The 23367-nt window shown below is 47.3% G+C and overlaps 1 protein-coding gene across 6 annotated transcripts in view; it reads right to left on the bottom strand.

The window, feature by feature from the left end:
- ST3GAL1 (ST3 beta-galactoside alpha-2,3-sialyltransferase 1) overlaps positions 1 to 23367 on the bottom strand; it is a 152045-nt gene that overhangs the window by 24152 nt on the left and 104526 nt on the right. For all 6 annotated transcript variants that reach the window (XM_006123533.3, XM_006123530.3, XM_075920091.1 and 3 more), the window contains one exon: positions 17780 to 18608. In XM_006123533.3, coding sequence (XP_006123595.1) covers positions 17780 to 18094 — 315 coding nt within the window. In that variant the 5' untranslated portion in view covers positions 18095 to 18608. The remainder of the gene's footprint in view (positions 1 to 17779; positions 18609 to 23367) is intronic.

The raw sequence follows: 23367 nt of genomic DNA, 5'->3' as shown, positions 1-23367 counted from the left end.
ATGTTAATACTTTTTGAATTTTTGGTTAGTTCTTCAAATTTCTTTTTGGCTTCCTTGATTATATTTTTACACTTAGAAAGGAGCATAAACTGTCAAATTATTTTCCTCACTAAGATTTAACTTCCACTTTTTAAATGATGCCTTTTTACCTCTCACTGCTTCTTTTACTTCGCTGTAAAGCCACAGGGGCACTTTTTTGGTTCCCTTAATGTGTTTTTTAATGTGGGGTATACATTTAAGTTGAGCAGCTATTATAGTGTCTGTCACAGCGCAATCCCACAACCTGACACTATGCGTGCAGAGATGGAGGGCCAGCTAACCGAATAAACTCTGCAAAACTTCTCTCTCCATGATTCCCAGAGACAAATTTATTCAATCTCAGTCCCTCTGGGATTAAAAAAAACAACAACCCCAAGAGTGGTTCTTCGCTGCCACCACCCAAGTGATTCCAAGGAAGTCAGGGAAGAGATCACTTAGCAATCCTCTCCCTAAGGTAAAACTCTCCCCCTTACCCCAACTTCTGTTTTGCTTGGAGTTGGGAAAACAGAGGGAATCCACAGACAACAATAGACTTTGCCTTTGTAACTAGGCACTTATCCTAAAGACACAACAATCAACCAATACTGGTTAATTAGAAGAAAAGAGAAAACTGTTTTATTATCAAAACAATACTACTGTTGCAAGCACAGTAAATTGGCTAGGTGTAAATAGCCACAATTTGATATATATACTCAGGGAAAGTTCCTGGGCTGTAATCCTTAGTTACAAAAGAGAAAAACAATTAGCCAGCTCAGACATGTTATCCAACCCCCCAAACAAGGAAAACAATAAACCCTGACTGATGATCTAAACTTTTCTCTACTTACACATTTAAAGAAGTCCGTTCTTGGAGAGAGCAAGCATCTCCTATCTCCTTTAATACCTGGGGCTACGTCTAGACTGCAGGCTTCTTTCGGAAGAAGCTTTTCCAGAAGAGATCTTCTGAAAAAACTTCTTCCAAAAGATAGCGTCCACACTGAATGGAAGCTCTCTCGCATTTAAGCTGTGATTACTATGGACGGAGTGGCCACCAGGGCACCTGTGCTTTTTCCTTTTTCCTCTTCTTTCAAAAGAACTCCCTCTTCCCCGTCCACACATGCCTTTTTCCGAAAGATCTCTTTTGGAAAAAAGGCTTCTTCTTCATAGAAAGAGGTTTACCAATGTCAGAAAAACCCCTTTGCTCTTTCAATTTTTTTTTTCCAAAAGAACACCATTGCAGTGCAGACATGGGTGAAGTTTTTTCGGAAAAAACAGTCGTTTTTCCAAAAAAACCCTCTCTAGTGTAGACATAGCCTGGGAGAAACTGCTCTGATCTCAAACAAAGAAGAGAGAGAGAAAAACCACTCTCTTTTCCAGTTTGAAATTCCTACCTGCACTGTTATTGGCTGACTGTCTGACACCTTTGCTAGGTACCTGAGTTAACCCCTTAGTCACTGGTTGTTGATCAGCATGCCTTCTGATCATGACAGTGTCTGAAAAGTTTCCATGCATCTTTCAGGGATTTTACTTCTGGCACTGTACCTTTTATTTTCTGTTTAATTTCAGAAAGGGGAACTACAAAAAAGAGTTAGTTAAATGCCATAGTATTGGGTTGTGGTTGTGTTTTTCCTGACAAAGGGATGTTACATTTAATTATATTATGGTCATTATTTTCAAGTGATCCAGCTACATTCACATCTTGGACAAGATCCTGCATGCCGCTTAGGATTAAATCAAGAATTGCCTCTCCAGGTTCTAGAACCAGCTGCTTCAAGAAGCAGTCATTTAAGTTGTTTAGAAACTTTATCTCTGCATCCCATCCTGAGGTGATATGGACCCAATCAATAAGGGTTTTTTATTTTTATAGCCTCTCTAATCTTCCTTAGCATTTCATAGTCACTATCACTATCCTAGTCAGGTGGTCAGTAATACAGGCAGTCCCCGGGTTACATACAAGATAGGGACTGTAGGTTTGTTCTTAAGTTGAATTTGTATGTAAGTCGGAACCTGTGCTTATTGTAGGGGAAACTCTAGCCAAAAATTTCTCCAGAGCTCAGTTTTATTCTCTCACACCTCACTTCCCTCCGTCCTTTATTCTCAAGCTGAGGTGTCTACTGAGAAAAGCCGCTCTGCGTCTCCCTGGTCAGCTGGGGGCGGGTGCTAGCTTTGCGTCTCCCTGGTCTGCTGGGGGGAAGCAGCTAGTGTGGAGTTGCCTCACCCCGTTTGTAAGTAGGGATCCGATGTAAGTCGGATCCATGTAACCCGGGGACTGCCTGTATTTCCCTACTGCTACATTCATATAATTAGCACATGGAATTACTAACCATAAAGATTCTATGGAATAGTCTGGTTCATTTAAGATTTTTACTTCATCTGATTCTACATTTTCTTTTTATGTACAATGCCACTCCCCCACCAGCACGACCTGTTCTGTTCTTTCAATACATTTTGTACACTGGTATGACTGTGTCCCATCGACTACCCTCATTCCACCAAGGTTCTGTGATGCCTATTATATCAATATTCTCATTCAATATGAGGCACTCTAGTTCACTCATCTTATTATTTAGACTTCTAGCATTTAAGCAGTTTAAAAGCATGTTACTATTTAGCTGTCTGCCATTACATGGTTGATTGAATGGGATTCTTTTTCATACAATGGTTTCTCGTTAGATCTAACCCATATTTTATCTTCCATCCTCTCCTCTTTACTAGAACATAGAGAATCTCTATTAATAGACCCTGCCCTAAGGGATGTCTCTTACCAGTCTAAGGATGCAAAATCCTGTTTAATCAATTAACCAAGTAAGCAGGATCCCAGGCAGGGGACCACTCCAGTCCAGCTGGAGCAGCCCCAGGGTGCAGAGATCCTGGCTCTGCTCTTGAGCACCAGTTAACTGATTACCTGGTAAGCATCACCTGGTAAGGGTGAGGCCTACTGGGTAACTGGTTAACTGTTCACATCCCTAGTCTAATCCACGTGCTCCTTCAGGCCTGTTGGCTTTCCCGCAGCTCTTAGTTTAAAAACTGCTCTATGACCTAAGTGCCAGCAATCTGGTTTCATTTTGGTTTAGGTGGAGCCCATCCTTCCTGTATAGGCTCCCCCTTTGCCAACAGTTTCCCCAATTCTTAATAAATCTAACCCCTTTTTCCTTACACCATTGTCTCATCCATATATTGAGACCTTGCAGTTCTCCCTGTCTACCTGGCCCTGCATGTGGAAGTGGAAGCATTTCAGAGAATGCTACTGTTAAGGTCCTAGATTTCAATGTCTAAAATTGGCCTCCAAGACCTCTCTCCTATCCTCCCCTATGTCATTGGTACCTGGATGCACCATGACCATTGGCTTCTCCCGAGCACTACACATAAGTCTATCTAGATGCCCGCCTGGTGCAAAGGTTGCAAGGTTGGTATCTCTCAAGACAAGAAGGTTGGTATCTCTCAAGACAAGTTACCATATGGTTCTCCCAGTCATCATAAACCCAGCTGTCTATGTTTCTAATGACTGAATCGTTCAATAGCATAGAGGATGTCTGACCAGTAGGTGGGACTGTTATACTGTGTCCTGGAAAGTCTCATCTATGCATCTCTCTGCCTCCCTTAGCTTCTCCAATTCAGTCACCCTGGTCTCCAGACAGGGAGTTTTATCCAGATTCCATTGAGTTCACTGGGAGGCAGCAGAGAGCACTAAACAGGCAACCATTCCTGCCTCTGCCACTGAACTTCTGCTTATCCTTGGGCAACACACTTTACCCTCTCTGTCACTCAGTTTCCTCTCTCGGGTTAAGTATGTCTTTTCTTTTCAGATTTGTAAACTCTTTTGAACAGGGACTCACCATCTACATGTTTTGTTAGTCTTTAATGATCTTGCAGCACCTTAGTTGTTTTTTAAGCGTTTCCAGTTACAGACTAACTTGACTATCCTTCTGAATCTCTTACTCTGTGTTTGTAATGCCTAGTTCAAGGAGGTCACTGAACTCACCAGTCACCACCTGAATGCAAACAACAAGTCCTTCTCTACTGACCTCAGTAAGCTTTGGATTGTATCTGATGGGTTTGGATCTCAAGGCAGAAAGGAAAACAGTGTCCCTATTTGCCCCTCTTTGCAGTCAATAGCTTGTCTCTCTCACCAGCAGAAGCAGATCCAATAAAAGATATTACCTCACCCCTCTCAGCCCTGCTTAAAGGAGACAGACTGCCACAAGGCTTCTAAAGACTCTTATTTATGTGGAATTTCCAGTCAAAGTATTCAGAAACCATGAGTCAGGCCCTCAAATAACCATGACGTGGCCTTAAAAACAATGAGATTAAATATATATATATATATTGGGAGAAGGGTTCTTTTTATTTGCCTTCTGGTTTCCAAGCCTTTAAATATTCACATTTGCAAACTTTTCTGTACAGCCACGAGGGTTAGAAAACTTAGTTTTTATTTTAGATCAGGGCTACTCAACTTTGGAAGCCCCGGGGGCCACAATGATATTCACAGCACATGATGAGGGCCACAACTTAAGTGTGCTTGCATATACATGCAAAAATATATGCATATAGCTTCTTCACACTGACAGGCATGAATACAAAGATTAAGGAAAGACTACACAACATGCAAGTCCCATTTAAGTCAGTTCTGCCGTTATTAATAAAATGTAATATGTACCTGATTTCCATTAGGGTTACCAGGAAGACCCCCCCCAAAAAATACCGGACGCACTTGATCGTGGGCGGGGGGAGGGACTGGTTGGGAGGGGGGGCGGGGCTGGCCGGTAGGAAGGGGGGCAGAAAGCAGAGCTGGGGGGGATTGGGAGGAGCAGGGGCCGGAGGAAGGGGGTGGGAAGCAGCGCTGGGGGGGGGGGGGGGTGCAGCCACTGGCCGCAGCTGGAGTCCAACAGGCCACGCCCCCGGCAGGCACTCCCTCTAGTTGCTAGTAGAAGCCAGGCGGGGGCGGGGGGAGGTAGCTGGGAGCCACTCCCCCCACCCGGCTTCTGCATGCGACCAGAGGCTCCCAGCTGGGAGGCGGGGCTGCGATTGGCACTGGGAGCCTCTGGTTATGTGCAGAAGCCAGGCGGGGGAGTGGGTGGGGGTGGGCCCTGCCCGGCTTTTGCACGTGACCACAGGACTCCCAGTGCCAATCGTGGCCCCGCCTCCCAGCCGCTCCCCTGCCCCTGCCAGGTTTCTGTCCAGTGCCCAGCCGGAAATTCAGAAAATACCAGACATTGCACATGTCTAGTATTTTCTGAATTTTTCTACCCGACAGACGGTGCGAAAACCGGACACCTGGCAACCCTAATTTCCACCCATATGACAGCACTTTAAATGAGCCATGACAGTCCAGGAATTTAACTACTAAAATGCATCTCAACAGAAGACTGTTATATTGACTACTTTTGTGTTTTGGCTCCCTCCCGCGGGCCCAGTATTGACTCTCGTGTAAACCCAAACCACACCACAGGCCGCAAACAAATGGGCTGTGGGCCGCATGTGGCCCACGGGCCACATGTTGAGTAGCCCTGTTTTAGATACAAGAGGAGCATTTCACTCAATCACTTAATGGTGGAAACGGTTGCATTGAGAAAAACACCAGCTACCCTCAAGACTCCTGATAAAATCATCTCACGTAGTAATTGGACTAGTGAGTTATTAGAGTTAAGATGTCTAGGGGGACTTAGAGCCTGATTTTTACTTATATAATTTTTAATTTACTGACATTAGAGGAATTACTCTGAAGTTACAGCAGAATAAGTGAGAGCAGAAGCCAACCTCTTACCTAGCATTTAAACACAAAGAAAAACCAACTAACCAACCACCAATACTATCTTTAGTATGAGATTCATATAGCATAAGATTCATTGATCATTGACTAAGTTTCTATATAGGTTTTAGGGTGCCAGATCTCAGTCTAAACTCATTCCCCTTCCATTACTGCTTCCTCGTACTCCAACTGACCGAATACTGTATTGCAAAAATAGCCACAGTGTGTGTCAGAACAAACAACATTGTGAGTCAGCTAAAGAAGGGGAGAAATAAAAATAAGATTACCAGGAACACTTCCTCCCATTAAACACCGAGAGGCTTATATTTCAGATGAAAAAAGATGGACAACTAAAACAAACCATAGCTCAGCCGATCAAAATCAGGAGATAGGGCCAAATTCTGAGTTACAAGGAGTCCGGGGCTTGATCTGAGAGCAGAATCTGAGCCTAGCATTACCAGATGTTTTCAAAAAAATACCGGACACACTTGATCTCTGATTGGGGGTGGGGACCATCTGGGAGGGGAGTGGGGCTGTCCGGGAAGGAGTTGGGGGGAGTGGGGCTGGCCAGGGGAGATCAGGGGAAGGAACTGGCCGGTGGGAAGCAGGGCTGGTCGGGAGAGGGTTGCAGGGACTGGGGCTGGCCTGGGGGGAACCAGCTGGCAGGGAGTGGGGCTGGCCGGAAGGGGAGCAGAGAGGAACTGGCTGGCAGGAAGTGGGGCTGGCCCAGGCACATGGAGATCCAGGGGTGCTGCCTGTCCCTCGATTGGGCCCAGCATGGCACACAGGCGAGTCCGGCCCCAGGGATTCCATCCCGCCTTACCCCCACTCCACTCCTCTCTACTGCGTAGTTGCATACTGCCTGGCTGGTAGACACGCTCATGGAGTGTGAGCATGTGTACCAGCCAGGCAGTACGCAACTACGTCCTGATACTCATGATAATAATAAAACTTAATTAGAAAATACCAGACATTTGTATGTCCGGTATTTTCTCAATTTGTTTCCTGGACAGAAAGCTCAAATACTGGACACCTGGCAACTCTACTGAGCCACTACTGTGGGAGGAGAAGGTTATGCAAAAGGAGTATTTTGGGTATCTTGTGGAGGGGTTAGGATGTAAAAATGTAATAGTGTCATTACTAAAAATCATAGTGGTTACATGCACTGCAGGGAGCCTCCTTGAGGGTATGTCTACACTACCCCCCTAGTTCGAACTAGGGGGGGTAATGTAGTCATATGGAGTTGCAAATGAAGCCCGGGATTTGAATTTCCCGGGCTTCATTTGCATAAAGCTGGCCGGCGTCATTTTTAAATGCCGGCTAGGTCGGACCCCGTGCCGCGCGGCTACATGTGGCACGGACTAGCTAGTTTGGATTAGGCTTCCGAACGAGGCGTACAGCTAGTTTGGATTAGGAAGCCTAATCCGAACTAGCTAGTCCGTGCTGCGTGTAGCCGCGCGGCATGGGTTCCGACCTGGCCGGCATTTAAAAATGGCGCCGGCCGGCTTTATGCAAATGAAGCCCGGGAAATTAAAATCCCGGGCTTCATTTGCAACTCCGTATGACTACATTACCCCCCCCCAGTTCGAACTAAGGGGGTAGTGTAGACATACCCTGAGAGTGGGACTGGCAGCCAGTGCTGGTCCCGCTCCTGGGGAAGAAGATTCACTGAGGCCTCCCTGGGAGCGGGACCAGCAGGGACTTGCTGCCGACCCCACTCCCAGGAAGGAGGCTTGGCTGCCCCTCACGTTCCCTGGTGGAAGCTTCGCTGCAGGCTCCGCAGCTGGCTCCCTGGGAGGGGGCTGGCAACCCCTGACAGCAGGGTTCCCTCTAAGGTGCGCGCCTGCATGAACGCACACCAAGAATTTGCCTCCCATGCATCTTCTTAGCAGAGCCGCACAGAGGCTGCTCAGCTGCTCTGTGGGGGGAGGGGGGGAAGACTACCCTGCCTAAGATGCAGCAGGGCAGCCACCATGCAGCCTTGGCCCTACCTTCAGCCCTTCCCGTGGGCTGGAGCTGCAGTCAGGGCAGGCCATGTGGCAGCTGCCAGAGCTGGAGCCAGGGCTGCAGTACTAAAAATAACACTGCGGCCCTGGCTCCAGCCCTGACACACAGGGCAGCTGCTTGCCACATGGTCCTCCCATAGGAGCAGCTGGGGCTGGAGCTGGCTTCTGAGGCCCTGACCGTGGTACTAAAACCAGCACCGTGCCCAGGTTCCAGTCCTCACACATGGGGCAGCCGCCCACCATGTTGAAGGCAGAAGGTGGGGGAAGGGGCAGTGAGAAAACCAAGGAGAAGGTGGGGGTGAGGAGAGGACAGGGCTTGTACTGAGGTGAAGGAGGGGAACCAGGGCAGGGGAAGAAAGGAGAAGGCACCAAGGGGCACTGTGAAGGAGAGACAAGTGTCAGGGGACAAAGAGGTGACAATGAGGGGAATGGACGGGGGGGAAGGAGAGGTATCAGTGGGGGTGGAAGAAGGGAGGGGATAATGGAGAGAAAAAGGGGAAGGGCAGAAGAAAGGAATAATGGGGGCAAGAGGAAGGGAGACGGGAGAAGCGGGTGCAGGAAGAAGAGGGGTTGAAAGGAGGGGTGGGCATGAGGAAGGCAGGGGATGGAACAAGTCATGTGCGAGGGCTCAGAGGGATGTGAGAATTGGGGCACAGGGTGGTGAGGAGGTAGGCACCAGGAAGGAAGAATGCACCCGAGACATGTGTTGGAAGGGCAGAGGTAGTAAGAGAAGGGGAAGGAACCAGGAGGGTGCAGGAGGTAAGGGAAGGTGCAGGTGCCGGGGGTAATGGGGGTAAAGCAGAAGGGCAGACACAGAGAGGGCAGTGGAAAGGAGGGACTGGCACCAGATGGCAGAGGAGAATGGCCAGGCAGGTGGGTAGAAGGAGGTGTTAAGAGAGGGAATGGGGAAGGGAGCTAAATGGGGGAAGGGCAGGTGCAGAGAGAATGGGGAGTCAGAGAAGGGTCAGAGAGGATGGGGAGGGGGCAGGTCCCAAGAGGGCAGAGGGTAGTGAGAAGGGCAGGCACCAAGACAGCAGAGGAGTGTGAGGGGCGGGTGGCAGCAGCAGGCACCGGGGAACAGATGGGGTGACGGAAGGGTGGGAGACGTGGCAGCAGAGGGGAGAAGGGAGAGGTGGGTGCCAGGCAGCAGAAAGAGGATGAAATGGTGGGTGGGCTACAGGGTGCATAGGATGTTGGGGGGGAGGGCCAGTGTCAGGAGGGCAAGGAGTCAAGGAGGGGGCTTCCAAGGGGCAGAGGTGGATGGGACATCTGCCAGGGACCCAGGAGAGCAGAAAGGGGGTGAGAATGGGAAGGGACGAAGTGGAGGGGGAAGGACAGAGACAGGGGCCAGGTGTGAGGGAAGAGTAAGGAAGGGGAAGGAGCCAGGGAAGCGTGAAGGGGGAGGGCCCTAGGGAATCTCTCTTGCTTTGGGGCCGTGTGTGGCTGGTTTGTTGCTAAGAGCAGGTCAGTGCCAATCCCGCCCCCCCAACACACACACTGGTTGCGCAGCTCTGTCCCAGGGGCAGAGCTGGGACTCTCCACGCCAGCTGGGCAGACCCACAGCCAGCACCTTCCCTCCTCTCTCCTCCCCTGGACCAGCCCCTCTCCCAGGGCACAGACAGCATATTTGGGCTGGGCTCACGAGGAGGGAGAGGGCAGTGGAGGTTTGGGTGGGGGCAGAAAATCAAACCAATGGGCTTCTGGTAATGAAGCCGGGGCAGTGGGGACAGAACCACAGTACTAAAAATAGCAGCCGGGTCAGTGTGGTGGCTGTAGGGGCTGGGGGCCATGGTACTAAAAATAGCACCATGACCCTGGCTTCAGCCCCGCACACGGGGCAGTCTCCTGCCATGCAATCCCACCCCGGGAGCAGTTGGGTACCCACCATGTGGCCCTGGCTCCAGCTTCAGCCCTTCCCCAGGGCCGGAGCTGTAGCCAGGGGCACGTGGTGCTTGCCCAGCTGTTCCGGGGGCAGGCCATGTGTACCCCACCGTTGGGAAAGCTCTGGCTGGAAAGGCAAGTGTGTTCTGGGCAGGAGCCTGAAGCAGAATGTATTGATGAGTTACTGAGCAGGTTTTGTGAGGGGAGTGGGGCTCAGATGGGGGTGGTGTTGGGAGATGGTGCATGGACATCTTGGGAGGACTAAGTTTCCATGGGTTCTAGCCTTTATAGAAAAGGCTGGGTCCAGACTGGACTGAGACGTCATTCTAGGTGCCCCTACTTGTGTGCGTACCACTGCTGCACAACCAGGGACTAAACTATGTGTCGTTTGTTTTGCTGGTTTCCTAGAGGCTCTGAAGTGAGATTAGCAATGCTCTTCTTGATATATAATTGAAACACCCCCCTGTCCCATTTCTGTCTGGCAGCTTTAGCTGCTTGTGATCCAAATAGACCTTCCCGTGTGAAGAATGGAGATTTAGTAGCACAGTAATAACTATGGAACAACAATGTAACTAGTGTTTACTTGAAACAATTGTGTTTATTGCAAAATACAGACTTGTTCAACTGGAGGCTTTGCAACTAAAAACATGGAGTTAGTGTTCAGACAGCAGTTGTCGGTAGCTCAGAACCACCAAGGTAAATGGTTACATAATATATAGAAATGTTACTCCATGCTTATTTTTTTAAAAAAGAGGACCATGAAAGTTCTTGTCCTTTCATTTCTTGTTTTTGTATATACAAAAAGGTAGAGAACATACATTTCTCTGAATACTTTGGATGTCTTTGTTAGAGGACATGAAGAAAATACCACAATTCATCACTCTTTAGTTAAATAAATTGATTTTAAGTAAATTATTTAAAATAACAGCTTTAAGAACCAGATCCAAAGTCCAATGAAGTTAACGGAAAGAGTCTCATTAATTTCAAGGAGTTTCGGAACAGGCCTTAAATGTCCTTTGTTTTCTTGTCTGCTTGCTTTTTTCTATTAAACTGCAAGAAATTAATTAAACCCATCCAGCATGTGCTTCATCTTTACACAAATTCCTTTGATAACCTTTCTATGCAAACACACAATTCTTTATTTTGAGGAAAAATAAGAACTCTTGTAGTTGAGCTGATCACTTGAAATAATACAATCAAGTACCTGCATACTCTGGCATAAAGCAAAGAATATTATTTCTCTTCTTTCTTATACGCTGTTTTTATTAATAGATACTCTAGCTTTGAAGAATGCTTATGAGTGGATCAAATGAGACAATTAAGGGAAATCGCCACTTGATTAATCAGAGTTTTAGCTCTGATTTATGTCTTGTGTGCAGAACAGGCATTCCATGTAACTACTTTCTAAGTTGGCTATTTATCTGTAATAAAAAGAACTGTCTAAATCAGTGGTCCCCAACGCGGTGCCCACGAGTGCCATGGTGCCTGCCGGGGCATTTGTGTGCGCCCGCTGACAACCTGGGCTGGCCACATCCCCGGCACGTGGCGCACGGGAAGTGCTGGCCCCTGGCTCACGACACGCACCGGTGCCGGGTGCGCGGCGCTCGGGCAGCTCCAACCCCGGGGCACATGCGGGCGCGCGGCGCTCAAGCAGCGCCAGTGCTGGCCCCAGGCGTGCGGCTCGGGCAGCGGCACCGGCTCCGGGCCCATGGCACAAGGCGCTCGGACGGCCCCAGCCCCGGGGCACATGCCGGCGCTGGATGCAAGGGCATCCCCATTCCCTGGCGTATCCCCGGACACGCGGCCCCGCCCCCGGGCGCCCGGCGCGTGAGTGGCCCCGCCCCCCGGTAGCCTCTAAAGGTTGGGGACCACTGGTCTAAAACTATACTGGATTGACTTAACCTCTGATCCAAAATAAAATACAGCCCTGAGACAATGTGAATGGGTAGAAATATTCAATACATTGCTGTCTAGGTGTGCAAGGGAGAGTGTATCCTACACAAGGCCAATTAACATAGTTCCCTGAAAGGAGAGACATATTTAATTGAATAGGAAGCCCAGGTGGATAGAGCTTGGGAAAAGGCTATACACAGAGGACATTGGCTACTGAACATTGTGAGGTATTAGTTGTCCTTTTTATTTGACTTCATATTAAATAAACATTTAAAGTCATGCACCTTGTTAATTATCCCGTGTTTTAGTATTCTTTCTTCCATGGCATTTTAAAAATATTTATAAGATATTTGTTAATAGCTTGGGTGCCACACATCCAAACATGTGCACATGATCTCAATAATGGTGCACAAGACAAAACTCACTTTGCTCATGGATGGAAAAATCTCAGATGGAACACTGCCTGCCAGCCCTAATCCCAGGGAGCCAGAGTGTACCCAGTGGTGGGGAAGGGGTAGTTGGGCCTGCCTCACACAGAGGTTGCTCCTGCAGGCCCCATGGGGATGGAGCAACCTCCTGCCAGCTGCTCCAGCCTATCAGTTAACCAGAACCAGTAAGCCTCACCTATTAAGAGTAAGACTTGCTAGTTAACCAATTAAGCTTTTACTTCCCTAGGAGGGGTCTAACAAATGGGCTATTGGCTATTCAAGTTCACTACACTTATTGAAACAAGACTCAATGGAGTAATTCTTGACAAGGGGATGTATGTGATAAGTCTATATCCAGGGCTATGTCTAGACTGCAGGCTTCTTTCGAAAGAGCCTCTTTCGAAAGAGAGCGTCTAGAATGCACGGAGAAATTTCGAAAAAGCGGCTTGCTTTTTCGAAAGAAAGCATCCAGTGAGAGGAACTTTCGAAAGAAGGCGTTCTTCCTCGTAAATTGAGGTTTACTGCCATCGAAAGAAAAGCCGCGTTCTTTCGAATTAATTTCGAAAGAACGCGGCTTGAGTCTGGACGCAGGGGAAGTATTTTCGAAAAAAGGCTACTTTTTTCGAAAAAACCCCTGAGTCTGGACACAGCCCTGGGTAGCTCAATCATTTACAACATGCATTTCTTATTCTTTTAGGCTCCAATCCTGACATGTTTTGCTACCTACAGGACCCAGTCTGTATGTAGGAGCAAATAGTCATCCTAGATACCAGACCAAATCCTGCTGTTGATTTTACAAGGGTTTATCGGGCTACTCACTTTTTACAGTGGTGTAGTTGAGAGCATCGCCTAGGCCAGCGTACAAAAGCGATGGACAGACGGCTCCCTTTTGTACCTGTCCCACGGTCTCAAGTTGAACTGAGGCATTCAGGTATTTGCTTGCAAGTTCTGAGAATAGTCATCGTTTCAATACGACTGGAGCCAGTCTGAGGCTACAACACTATTTGCATCAATAATCCAACAAGCCTAATAAATGATTATGCAGGAAAGTAAGGGTCTTTAGACTTAGAAATGTAAATGGTCATTTAAAAAGTTAACCAGTTATCCATGAGCAACCCCTTTCTGGGCGTGGCCAGACTGGAGCAGCCCCCACGTACTGTTCTAGCCCAGTTGGTCTGAAGGTGAGGGCCACTCCAGCTCGTCCGGGCCTGTGGCATCATGCTGAGGGCAGGAGGCTGCTCCAGCCTGACGGGGCCTCCCCATGTCGTGCCACAGGAAGGGGGCTACAGCCAGGCCCACTGCGCCACATTGCAAGTGGGGGGCAAACCATACAGGCAGGGGGGCTGCTCCAGCCCCGCTGGGCCACTGGTTAACTGGTTACCCATAAGCATCACCCAGTAAGGGTTAACCAGTTACCCCTTTACATTCCTATTTAGATTGTAAGCTCTTTGGGACTAGGACGATCTTTGTGTCTAGCCCAGAATCCAGCCCTCATCTGTGTTTAATATGATACAGTTCCACAGATAAATAATGGCTCCACGTAGTCAAAATGCCAACAGAACAGTTACACTTCAGTTGAACCCAGATCCTGCCAGCCCCCCTGCTGTCACTGTTGCCCTGACAGCAAGTTTAAGACGCTACTAGAAAACCACCAGCCTGTCGGCAGCTATTGTTTCAATCACAAATTCAAAGCAACAGATGAGTAAGATGGGAAAACCAGCACCACTAAAATGTGGTGACTGCCTGGACTTGTAATGATCTTTTTAGAGCTGGCAAAGGTTTTTATAGTCACTTTCCAGACCAGCATAGATTTGAACTAAGCCCTTGGGCCTCAGGAAAGCCATTAACATGAAAACCTTGCTGAGGACTATTTCCTATAGGAAAGGCAATTACCAGAACATGCAGGGTTTCCAGGAGTAATGTATAGAGAGACAACAGCTGCGGTTGGATAGCTAAGGAACAAGTTCTGCCCTCAGTTAAACTGAACCATGTTTTCGATGAGATGCACAACAGCATCCTGTCCACCTGTGGCTGTTAACAAATCCAGGGTGCTTATCTGAGAATGGGCATTAGCCAGGATGTCTTAGCCAGATTCCAGAATGAGTGTTGAATTCTGCCCCCCTTACCTCGCCTGAAAATTTCCCCAGGAGGCAGCACAAGTCCACACACTCCACCATCATACAGTGAACTACCTCTGCCAGCACCCAGTTTAATGAGCCACTGGCTCCGCAATGAGCTAAGTGGAGTGCCCTAAGGCTACATCTACAAGGCAGGCTTTTTGCGCAACCACGGCTGTCCTTGTGCAAAAACTTGCAGAGCATCTACACTGCACGTGCGTTCTTGCGCAAGTAAATTTACAATAAAGCGTCGGAACAGAGGGCTTCTTGCGCAAGAGTTATTCCTCTCCCCACGAGGAATAAGCCCTCTCGTGCAAGAGCTCTTGCGCAAGAAGGCAGGTGTGGCTGGGCAACAGAGGTTTCTTGAGCAAGAAATCCCTATGGCTAAAATGGCCATGAGAGCTGTCTTGTGCAAATGAGCTTCCACACTGCCATGGATGCTCTTGTGCAAAAGCACATGGCAGTGTGGACGCACTCTTGCGCAAGAACTTTTTCACGCAAGAACTTTTGCGCAAAACAGTTCTTGTGCAAGAAGCCTGCAGTGTAGACGTAGCCTCGGAAGGACATTCTCCCCCATAGCAGTCTGCTGGAAACCAATCCGGTGAGCCTCCCAAGAAGTGCTGAGTACCCTCAGCGCCTGCAGAAGCCAGGTGGGATGGGAGAAACTCTGGACTTTGCAGGATGGAGTCCATAATCACTTACCCTGCTAATGCAGGGTTAAGAGAGACTAGCTTTCTCACAGACTCAAAGGGGAGACTTGGGTTAGGATACCTACATCTTTGTGTCACCCTCTTCTAGCACAGCCTGCAGGGATGAGCTGGCTTGTTTACTTTGGCGCGGTCCTGAAGCCTGTCTGTCAGGAGAGCACTGTCTAATGCCATACACACAATAGCTTCTGCAGGTCTCTGGGCAAAGTGTGGGGGGTGGCTCTGTGCTCCAAGAAGGGGCAGAACCAAGGGCAGCCATCCCTTAATGCTGCCTGGAGCATGGCACGCAACCCTAGCTCTTAGTGCTTCCCGGAGCACCACAGCACACTTCTGGCAACGATTAAATGGACCTGGGGCTCCAGGTGCCACCACTAATAGGACCCCTTTTTTTGCCAGGCCCCAGTGTAATTGCCTCCTCCTCACCCCATTGGCAGGCCTGCGTACACAGTAACTTTTACTGTCTAGACCAGTGGTTCCCACACTTTTCGGCATCACGCCCCCTTTTTGAAAAACCCTCACATCCCCCCTCCCAACAGCAAAACTTGTTGAGGGGAAAAAAAAAAGGAACTGACCAGGGCAGGAAAAATTTATTGGGGGGGGGGGGGGGCTGGGTTGCCTCACACACTCCCTGGAATTTCTTCATGCCCCCCAGTTTGGGAACCCATGGTCTAGACCCTGTCTACACATAAGATGAAATTCAGATATAAACAGCACAACCCTCCCCAGTGTGGATGCAGCTTTAGGAGTGTAAATGTGCTTATTCTAGTAAAATGTATTCCCACACGCAGAGGTTTTCTGGTAAAATTTATGTTGGAAAAAAAAATCACCCCCCTTCACTGAAATGGTTGCACCAGTACAAGACAAGAAGAGCAAGCCCAGAGACCTGAACAAGGGGTGAAGCCAGATCTTTGGCTCCTCCCTCTTCCCTTTCACGAGAAGTCAGGAATCAGTGGATTGGAGTGGTGGGGAGGAATGGGCTGAAAGCCCACCTCCTATTCCCTTCCCCCGTTGCTGCAACATGAGCGGAGATGAAGAGACCAAATGCAAAAGCACAGCTAGATCACAGGCAGAAGACACGCAAAGGGAGGATGACAATTGTAGGACAGGCTGTCTCCCATTTGCCCTTGTCGCTAGGCGTGGCCCTGCGTGTATCCTCCTACCTCGGTTTCTCCCTTCTTGGGACTTCAAGAGCTCCCAAACCCCTTTGTCCATTCACAGCCCTTCTCAGGCTCTGGTCTATTGAATTAACCATTCAGAGTAAAATTCTCAAGTCCCCCATCTTCCTCCTTCTTGGCCTCATTACGTCACTCCCAGACCTTTCCTGCCTGTAGGCTTACTCCCTACACTCCTGGTTTCTATACTGGAGACTACCCGCTTCTCAGCACCCTCTCTACTTCATTCCAGTAGCCCTGAGCATCCCTCGCGGGAGAGATCAGATGTTCCATGTTCAGGTCTTCCTCCTTTGTAAGTAGAGTGGGCTGAACCCAGGGCAAGCCACCCTGTTACAGTGACATAAAACCACAGGAAAGCAGGAAGGTGCATTACAGGAAGCCCCCAACTTGCAACGTGATTGGTTCCAGAAGAAGCGTTGCAAGTCGGGGGCATTGTAACATGAACCTGCATTTACAGTAGGCGCCAGGCGCCGTCATACATGCAGGCCGAGGATGTAAGTCTGGGGTTTTTGGCCCCTTCCGCACTTATACAAGTGGCTGTAAGTGCAGGGGGTCGGAACTCGGGCGGTTGCATCTCAGGGGCCTCCGGCACTCCCATTGGATTCAATAGGCACTGCACACCAAACACCTCTGAGGAGCTAACTGAAAGGCTGGAGGATCTCAGAGAGGAACGATGGAAGGGTCTGGCTTCATTTCAGAATACGAATTTCTATTCCAGAGCCAATTAACTCTCATGGTCAATTTCCTATTAGCTATCAAGCTGGCTAACTGCAACAGCGAATTAGCTCCCTCCCGAACTGTTTGAAGCCCCCCTCCCAATTCACAATCCTCCTCCTCTGACAGGAAGTATCTGAGGGAGGGGCCCGTCTACTGCACCAAGGATGGCACAATGTAAGAATTTAGGGCAGGAAGGGTAGATTTCCGTGTTCAAAGGAAATTGCAGGGAAAACAGGTGTTCTCTACACTGACAGAATGTAATTAGCACCCTTTCTGGAATCTTGCCAGGACACTGGCATACTCTTGCACTTTACCAAAGCCCTCATCTGATCAGATCAGTGGCCCAAACAGCACCACACACTAGGCCCCCAAGTCAGCGAACCTTTTATGTACATGCTTAAATGCCACCGGCATGTTGCTGAATAGGTATCAGACCAGTTGTTTCAAAGGCAACCACAAAACCCACCGTTATAACAAACGGGGCCCAATCCAACGTCCACTGACACAAATGGGAATCCTTCCAGTGATTTTAACAGGATCTGGGGCAAGTTATCCTGCCACAGAGGATTAAGCACAGGTGACACTTCTTGCTAAATGGCACCTGTCATGAAGTGGACAGTTTAGATCCTGGAATCATACGACCAAATAGAACAGTGGCAGTTCTTATTCAGAATATCTAATGTTTTATAAACACGGTTATTTTGTCAAACACAGGCGCTCATGGCAATGTGTTCCATAGGTTAATTCCATTGTCTAAAAAGTTCTTACCTGGTGGAAAAGGAAAGAGGAATAATTTTGTGGTTAAGGCACAGGACTGGCATTAGAGAGCTTTGGGATCAATGCTAAAACTGCTGTGACTCTGGACAACTTACTAGATTCTGCAAGTCTTTATCTGGAAAACACAAACAGTATTATCCATTTTCCCCCACCTTTTGTCTTATCTATTTAGACAGTAAGCTCTTTGGGGTGACTGTTTCTTACTACTAGACAGTGCCAAAGCTAAGGGCCAGCTGAGATCTCTAATCTCTACTGAAATACAAACAATAATTAAATACACAATTTTCACACACATACAAACCCTTTCTACTTACCAGCCACCACTTGTAGCTCTCCTCTGGAATTAAGGCATTCCGAGTGGTCAGGAAAGGTTGTATAGTTTGATTTAACCTCTCATCAAACCAAAAGGAAAGTCCCAGTTCGGAAACACATGAATGACAGCTGCACGGTCTTTGGGGGTATTTCATTAATTTTTTAAAGTGCTCTGAGACCTGCATGACAATCTGCTTGGGATCCCAGGTGACCATCACTGCATTGTGTGTGTAATTCAGCAAAAATGATGTTACTGTGATGACGAATAGTAAGGCAAGTGAAAACATTTTCAGATTCTTCTTCTTGATGGCAACCATCTTTTTCCTCTTTGTCTGGATGGTAGCCTATGACTTGTAGCTGAGATAAGGCCAAGAGAAAGATGGTCACAGACTTTTTGTATGATCGGGGGTTTAGGCCAAACAAAGCAATTCTGTTATCTTCGCTGGCAAGGGGAGCGCTCTTGCTATATTCTTGAGTGATTTCAAGAAGGAAAAAAATCAGACTTTATTTTTTTGTTCTTTTAAAAATGATCGCAAATCTCTCTTTCACTTCTATTCTTCAGGATGCTGCTAATTTCTTCCACTGAGCATTTAATTAAAATTGATCATGATAATTTCCTTTCCCCATTCTGGAAGATAGAGAGGTAATTAATATCAATGTCTTGGTTTCCTGTATTGGGAGCAAAACTTGAGGAAAAGGAGCTACAGAGAAGATTGTTTTTTTCTGAAAATGATTTCATTAATGCGGCCATTTAAGATCATCTTGTGGCCTTGGTCTGAAGTAATACTACTGCCTGGATGCTTGTTTAAGTCACAGATAGTCACTTGTCATCTGCAGATACACAAAGGGGAGGGGGGAGAAAAAAAAGGTCAGAGATTTCAATTTCTTCCAACTCAGCTTCTGTTTTTGTTTCCCCACCCCATGGTTTCAGATCATTTCAAGAATCACATTAATAAGGTCTGCTGCACCTTCTGTCAGAGGACTTGCACTCTGGGAAGTTTTACGCCAGCCTCTCCGGAGGGAGGACACAAAGGCCTACAGAAATCGAATTACTGTCAGTTGATGTAGCGGTTACAGAGCTAAGACCCTTTTAAATTACTGTTTGCAGACACACATGGAATCAGCTCATCACCTCAGACTGACCTTGCTAGCCAGCAGTTACACAGAGTATTTATAACTGAGAATAGCTGAACAAGAAAGCAGAGGGCGAGAGGGAGAGACACACACACAACTGCACCCCAAGTTAGCTGACTTTATGATTTACAGAGCCACAAGAAACAGGACCTAAGCTGTCAGAAAGTGGGAGGGGAAATCAGGCCAGAAGCTCACTGTATTCTAAGTACACTTTTGAAAGGGTTAAGGAGCTTTGGTGGGGTATTTCTCCCTACATCTACTATCAGTGCCAGAGAAGAAGATAAGGTCAGCCGACTAAATGTTTTCATGGGATATTGAGTGTCCACCTGAGCAAGACTCCAAACTTTTGCTTGCTTTGATCTTTGCCTCAAGCAGAAATCAACTCAACGGGAGTTAGATGCCTAAATACCTTTGAAGATTTAGCTCCAAGGACTAAGACCTGGTCTACATTTAGTCTATGTCTACACTGCACCCATTTGATGCAAGAAATATGCAAATGAGGCGGAGCATGGAATATCGCCACGCCTCATTTGAATAATTAACGAGGCTGGTTTTGCTCAAAACTTCACCTCATTTGCATATTTCTTGCGCCAAACGGGTGCAGTGTAGACATAGCCTCTACGTGTATACTGGCAGACCTAGTGCAGTGAATGGCGTGGTTGGAATTTTTAATTGTTTGAGGAGGAAAAAAAAGTGCCATTGTTTAAATAATGAATCCTGTAATTTTTTTGGGGGGGGTTGGGGGAACATCAAAATGAGCTGTCAAAACACCCTTCATTCTTTATTACAATTGGCTTATGAATATGCATAACTCAAAGATGCTTTATGCAAGACAAGCCATGTAACATATCATTTTTACAGTTACAATCTACTGAATGTGTATATCCTATTTTTGTGCATGTATCATTCTTGTAATGGAAGTTAGAACTATGAACTGTGAATGTTTTAATTCTAGATGGGCTAATGAGGGCCGTTAGTGATACTTTAGGAACTTAATGGCTCAGTATTCAAACCAACAACTTGTAAATGGTTCTATTTTTCCTATGAGCCCAAACTGTGCTTGGTCCTAAAAAGACATGTGACCATGACACTTGGTATTGAAATCCATCTTGAATCAAGTACTTTTCCATGGGGAGGGGGAGACTGAACAAAAGCTTCCTGCACTGGGGGAAAGTATATTAAAGGAATGGAAAGCAATCTGAGCATTTGTCTTCAGCTGGCCTTTTAAACTGCCTTGCCCACACTAAGAATATATATATATACATATATATGAAACCTGAAAACAAAGAACTCTGAAAAGCTGTAGACCCTGGCCAGAGTAAAGATCATCTTTGACTTGAAGCATTTCACCTGAGCTAAAAAAGCAATTATTTAGGGCAGGGGTGGCCAACCCATTAGGCAAAGAGTTAGAATAGTTGGGGATATAGTGCAAAGAGCTGGGGGGAAAAGGTTGTCGAGAAAAAAAAATCCCCAGCCATGTTTGGTCAAGCACATCAGGTTCCCGTTGGCTGGTGCCATTTTGCTTTGCTGTGCCCCACAGTGAGCACAAGGAAACGGGGTCCGGGGGCCATTTTTAGGGGCAGCTTCGCAAACCACGGGGGAGACTTTGCGAGCTGTACTTGGGGGGGGGGCGGGGGGAAGAGCCGCATGTGGCTTGCGAGCTGAGCTGCGGGTTGGCCAGCCCTGATTTAGGGTAAGAATTTGCATGTAACAAGTTTCTTAATTAAAACAAACACAAGATGCCAGCTATTTCTAATGCATTTAGTACCTTCCTTTGATTTCTCTGTTTTCACCTACAATCACTTAAATCCTACTTTTTTTTACTTAATAAAAATACACGCTTATTATCAAGCCCAATGAAAATGACTGTCACCTGGTGGTGGGGAGGAGTATCTCTCACTTTCATTGTTAAAGAGCATGAACATATTCATGAGCTTTCTGTGTGTCAAACTTTTACTCAGGGTAAGGAGGATTTATTTGGGGTTTAGGTCCTTTTGGAGCCTATGTTTCTGGGTGCTATCAAAGGCCTAATAGCAGCCCTCCTGGAGCGGAGCTGGTTCAGTGTCCTGCACTTCTTTAACATAAACATGGCTGCCACTTTTTTTCGAAACAGCGCTTTTTTGAAAAAAAACAAAAACAAAAAAAGGCAGTCTAGATATGGATCAGTTGAAAAATAAATCCTTTTTTGAAAGATCATATAAACCTCATTTTTTGAGGAATACAGGATCTTTTGAAAAAGGGTTTATTTTTCGACAGATCCGCATCTAGACTGCCGTTTTTTCGAAAAAGCGCCGTTTTGAAAAAAGCGGCAGCCATGTTTATGCTAATGAAGCACAGGATATTTAAATCCCTGCATCCTTAGCAATTTCGACGTGCCTCATCTACATCTCTGTCGACAGAGAGGTGTAGTCTAGACACAGCCCATGTGATAATCCCAAGGGGATTTCCATCATACAACCTGTCACACCAAGCTCATTGACATTTTTAAAGTAAGGAAAAATTTCCAATAAAATTGCTGGTTTTTTTGTTTTGATTTGGTTTGTTTTTTTGTTTTTTTAGAAAAAAACAGAAAGTCAGCCCCTGGCAAACCCTTCAAAAGGAAAAATAAGACTTCAAAAGTTCATGGGTTTTGTTAAGCTAGTTTTTCATCTTCTCCCCCCCAAACAGCTCTACTAGTACCCAGTTCGATGTAGGACACTTACTGGGGTAGAACTCAGTGATATTTCAGATCATACAGGATTACATCAAATGTTCTCACTCCCAGAGCATGTACCCTAGACAGGGCTGGACCGAGCCATTCCGGCACCCCGAACTGACAGGTTAATTTCGCCTCCGAGTTGGGGGAGGGCGTGTGCGTGGCCCCGCCCTGGCGCAGGCACGCGGAGCTGGCGGCAGTAGGATGCACGTGTCTGGCCCAGCCCAGCCATCGCCGCTGGCGCGCAACCTGGGGTGGGCCGAGCCTAGCTATGCAGGGCCCCGCGGCCGTGGGGGGGAAGGGCACTGCTGGCCAGCACTGCGGGGGTTAATGTGGCCCCCGCCCCAGGCAGCCACTGCAGGGTGGCCGCTGGGAGCTGCTGCAGCTCACTGCACGCCCCTTACAGCTGCCATCAGGCACCCTCCATAGGTTGGCACCCCAGGCAGCTGCCCGGCTAGCCCATGCCTTAATCCGGCCCTGACCCTAGACATGCGCTAGAAGAGTCAGCACCTTCTCTCACTTTGCGGTCCTGTTCCTGCCACATGTGAACTGGCTCCTTACTTCACCACTGCCCAAAGAGTAGGTTGTGTGGATAGGTGAACTCTTTCCTTTTTTGCTCCTGGCTTGGGCATGGGGCTCCACTCCAGGGACTGAGAAGCAGACCCATTTAGCAGATGAAGAACAAGTCATGCCAAACTAATCTGATAGCTTTCTTTGATAGGATAACGAGCCTTGTGGATAAGGGAGAAGCGGTGGATGTCATATACCTAGACTTTAGTAAGGCATTTGATACGGTCTCGCATGATATTCTTATTGATAAACTAGGCAAATATAAATTAGATAGGGCCACGATAAGGTGGGTGCATAATTGGCTGGATAACCATAGTCAGAGAGGAGTTGTTAGCGGTGCTAAATCCTGCTGGAAAGGGATAACAAGTGGAGTTCCGCAAGGGTCTGTTTTGGGACCCGTACTGTTCAATATCTTCATCAATGATGTAGATATTGGGATAAAGAGTACGCTTATTAAGTTTGCAGATGATACCAAACTGGGTGGCGTTGCAACTTCTTTGGAGGATAGGGACATAATTCAAAATGACCGTAGCAAGTTAGAGAAATGGACAGAGGTAAACAGGATGAGGTTTAATAAAGAGAAATGCAAAGTGCTCCACTTAGGAAGGAACAATCAGTTCCATACATACAAGATGGGAAGCGACTGTCTAGGAAGGAGCATGGCGGAAAGGGATCTAGGGGTCATAGTGGACCACAAGTTGAATATGAGTCAACAGTGTGATGCTGTTGCAAAAAAAGCAAATATGATTCTAGGTTGTATCAACAGGTGTGTTGTAAGCAAGACTCGTGAAGTCATTCTGCCGCTCTACTCTGCACTAGTTAGGCCTCAGCTGGAGTACTGTGTCCAGTTCTGGGCGCCACATTTCAAGAAAGATGTGGAGAAATTGGAAAGGGTGCAGAGAAGAGTGACAAGAATGATTAAAGGTTTAGAGAACATGACCTATGAAGCCAGGCTTCATGAACTGGGCTTGTTTAGTTTGGAAAAAAGAAGATTAAAGGGGGACATGACAGCGGTTTTCAAATATCTAAAAGGGTGTAACAAGGAGGAAGGAGAAAATTTGTTCCTCTTGGTTACTGAGGACAGGACAAGGAGTAATGGGCTTAAAGTGCAGCAGGGGAGGTTTAGATTGGACATTAGGAAAAAATTCCTAACTGTCAGGGTGGTCAAATATTGGAATAAATTGCCAAGGG

Source organism: Pelodiscus sinensis, chromosome 2, assembly GCF_049634645.1.
Source record: "Pelodiscus sinensis isolate JC-2024 chromosome 2, ASM4963464v1, whole genome shotgun sequence".
Classification (NCBI taxonomy): domain Eukaryota; kingdom Metazoa; phylum Chordata; order Testudines; family Trionychidae; genus Pelodiscus; species Pelodiscus sinensis.
This window is presented reverse-complemented; position numbering and strand designations above follow the sequence as displayed.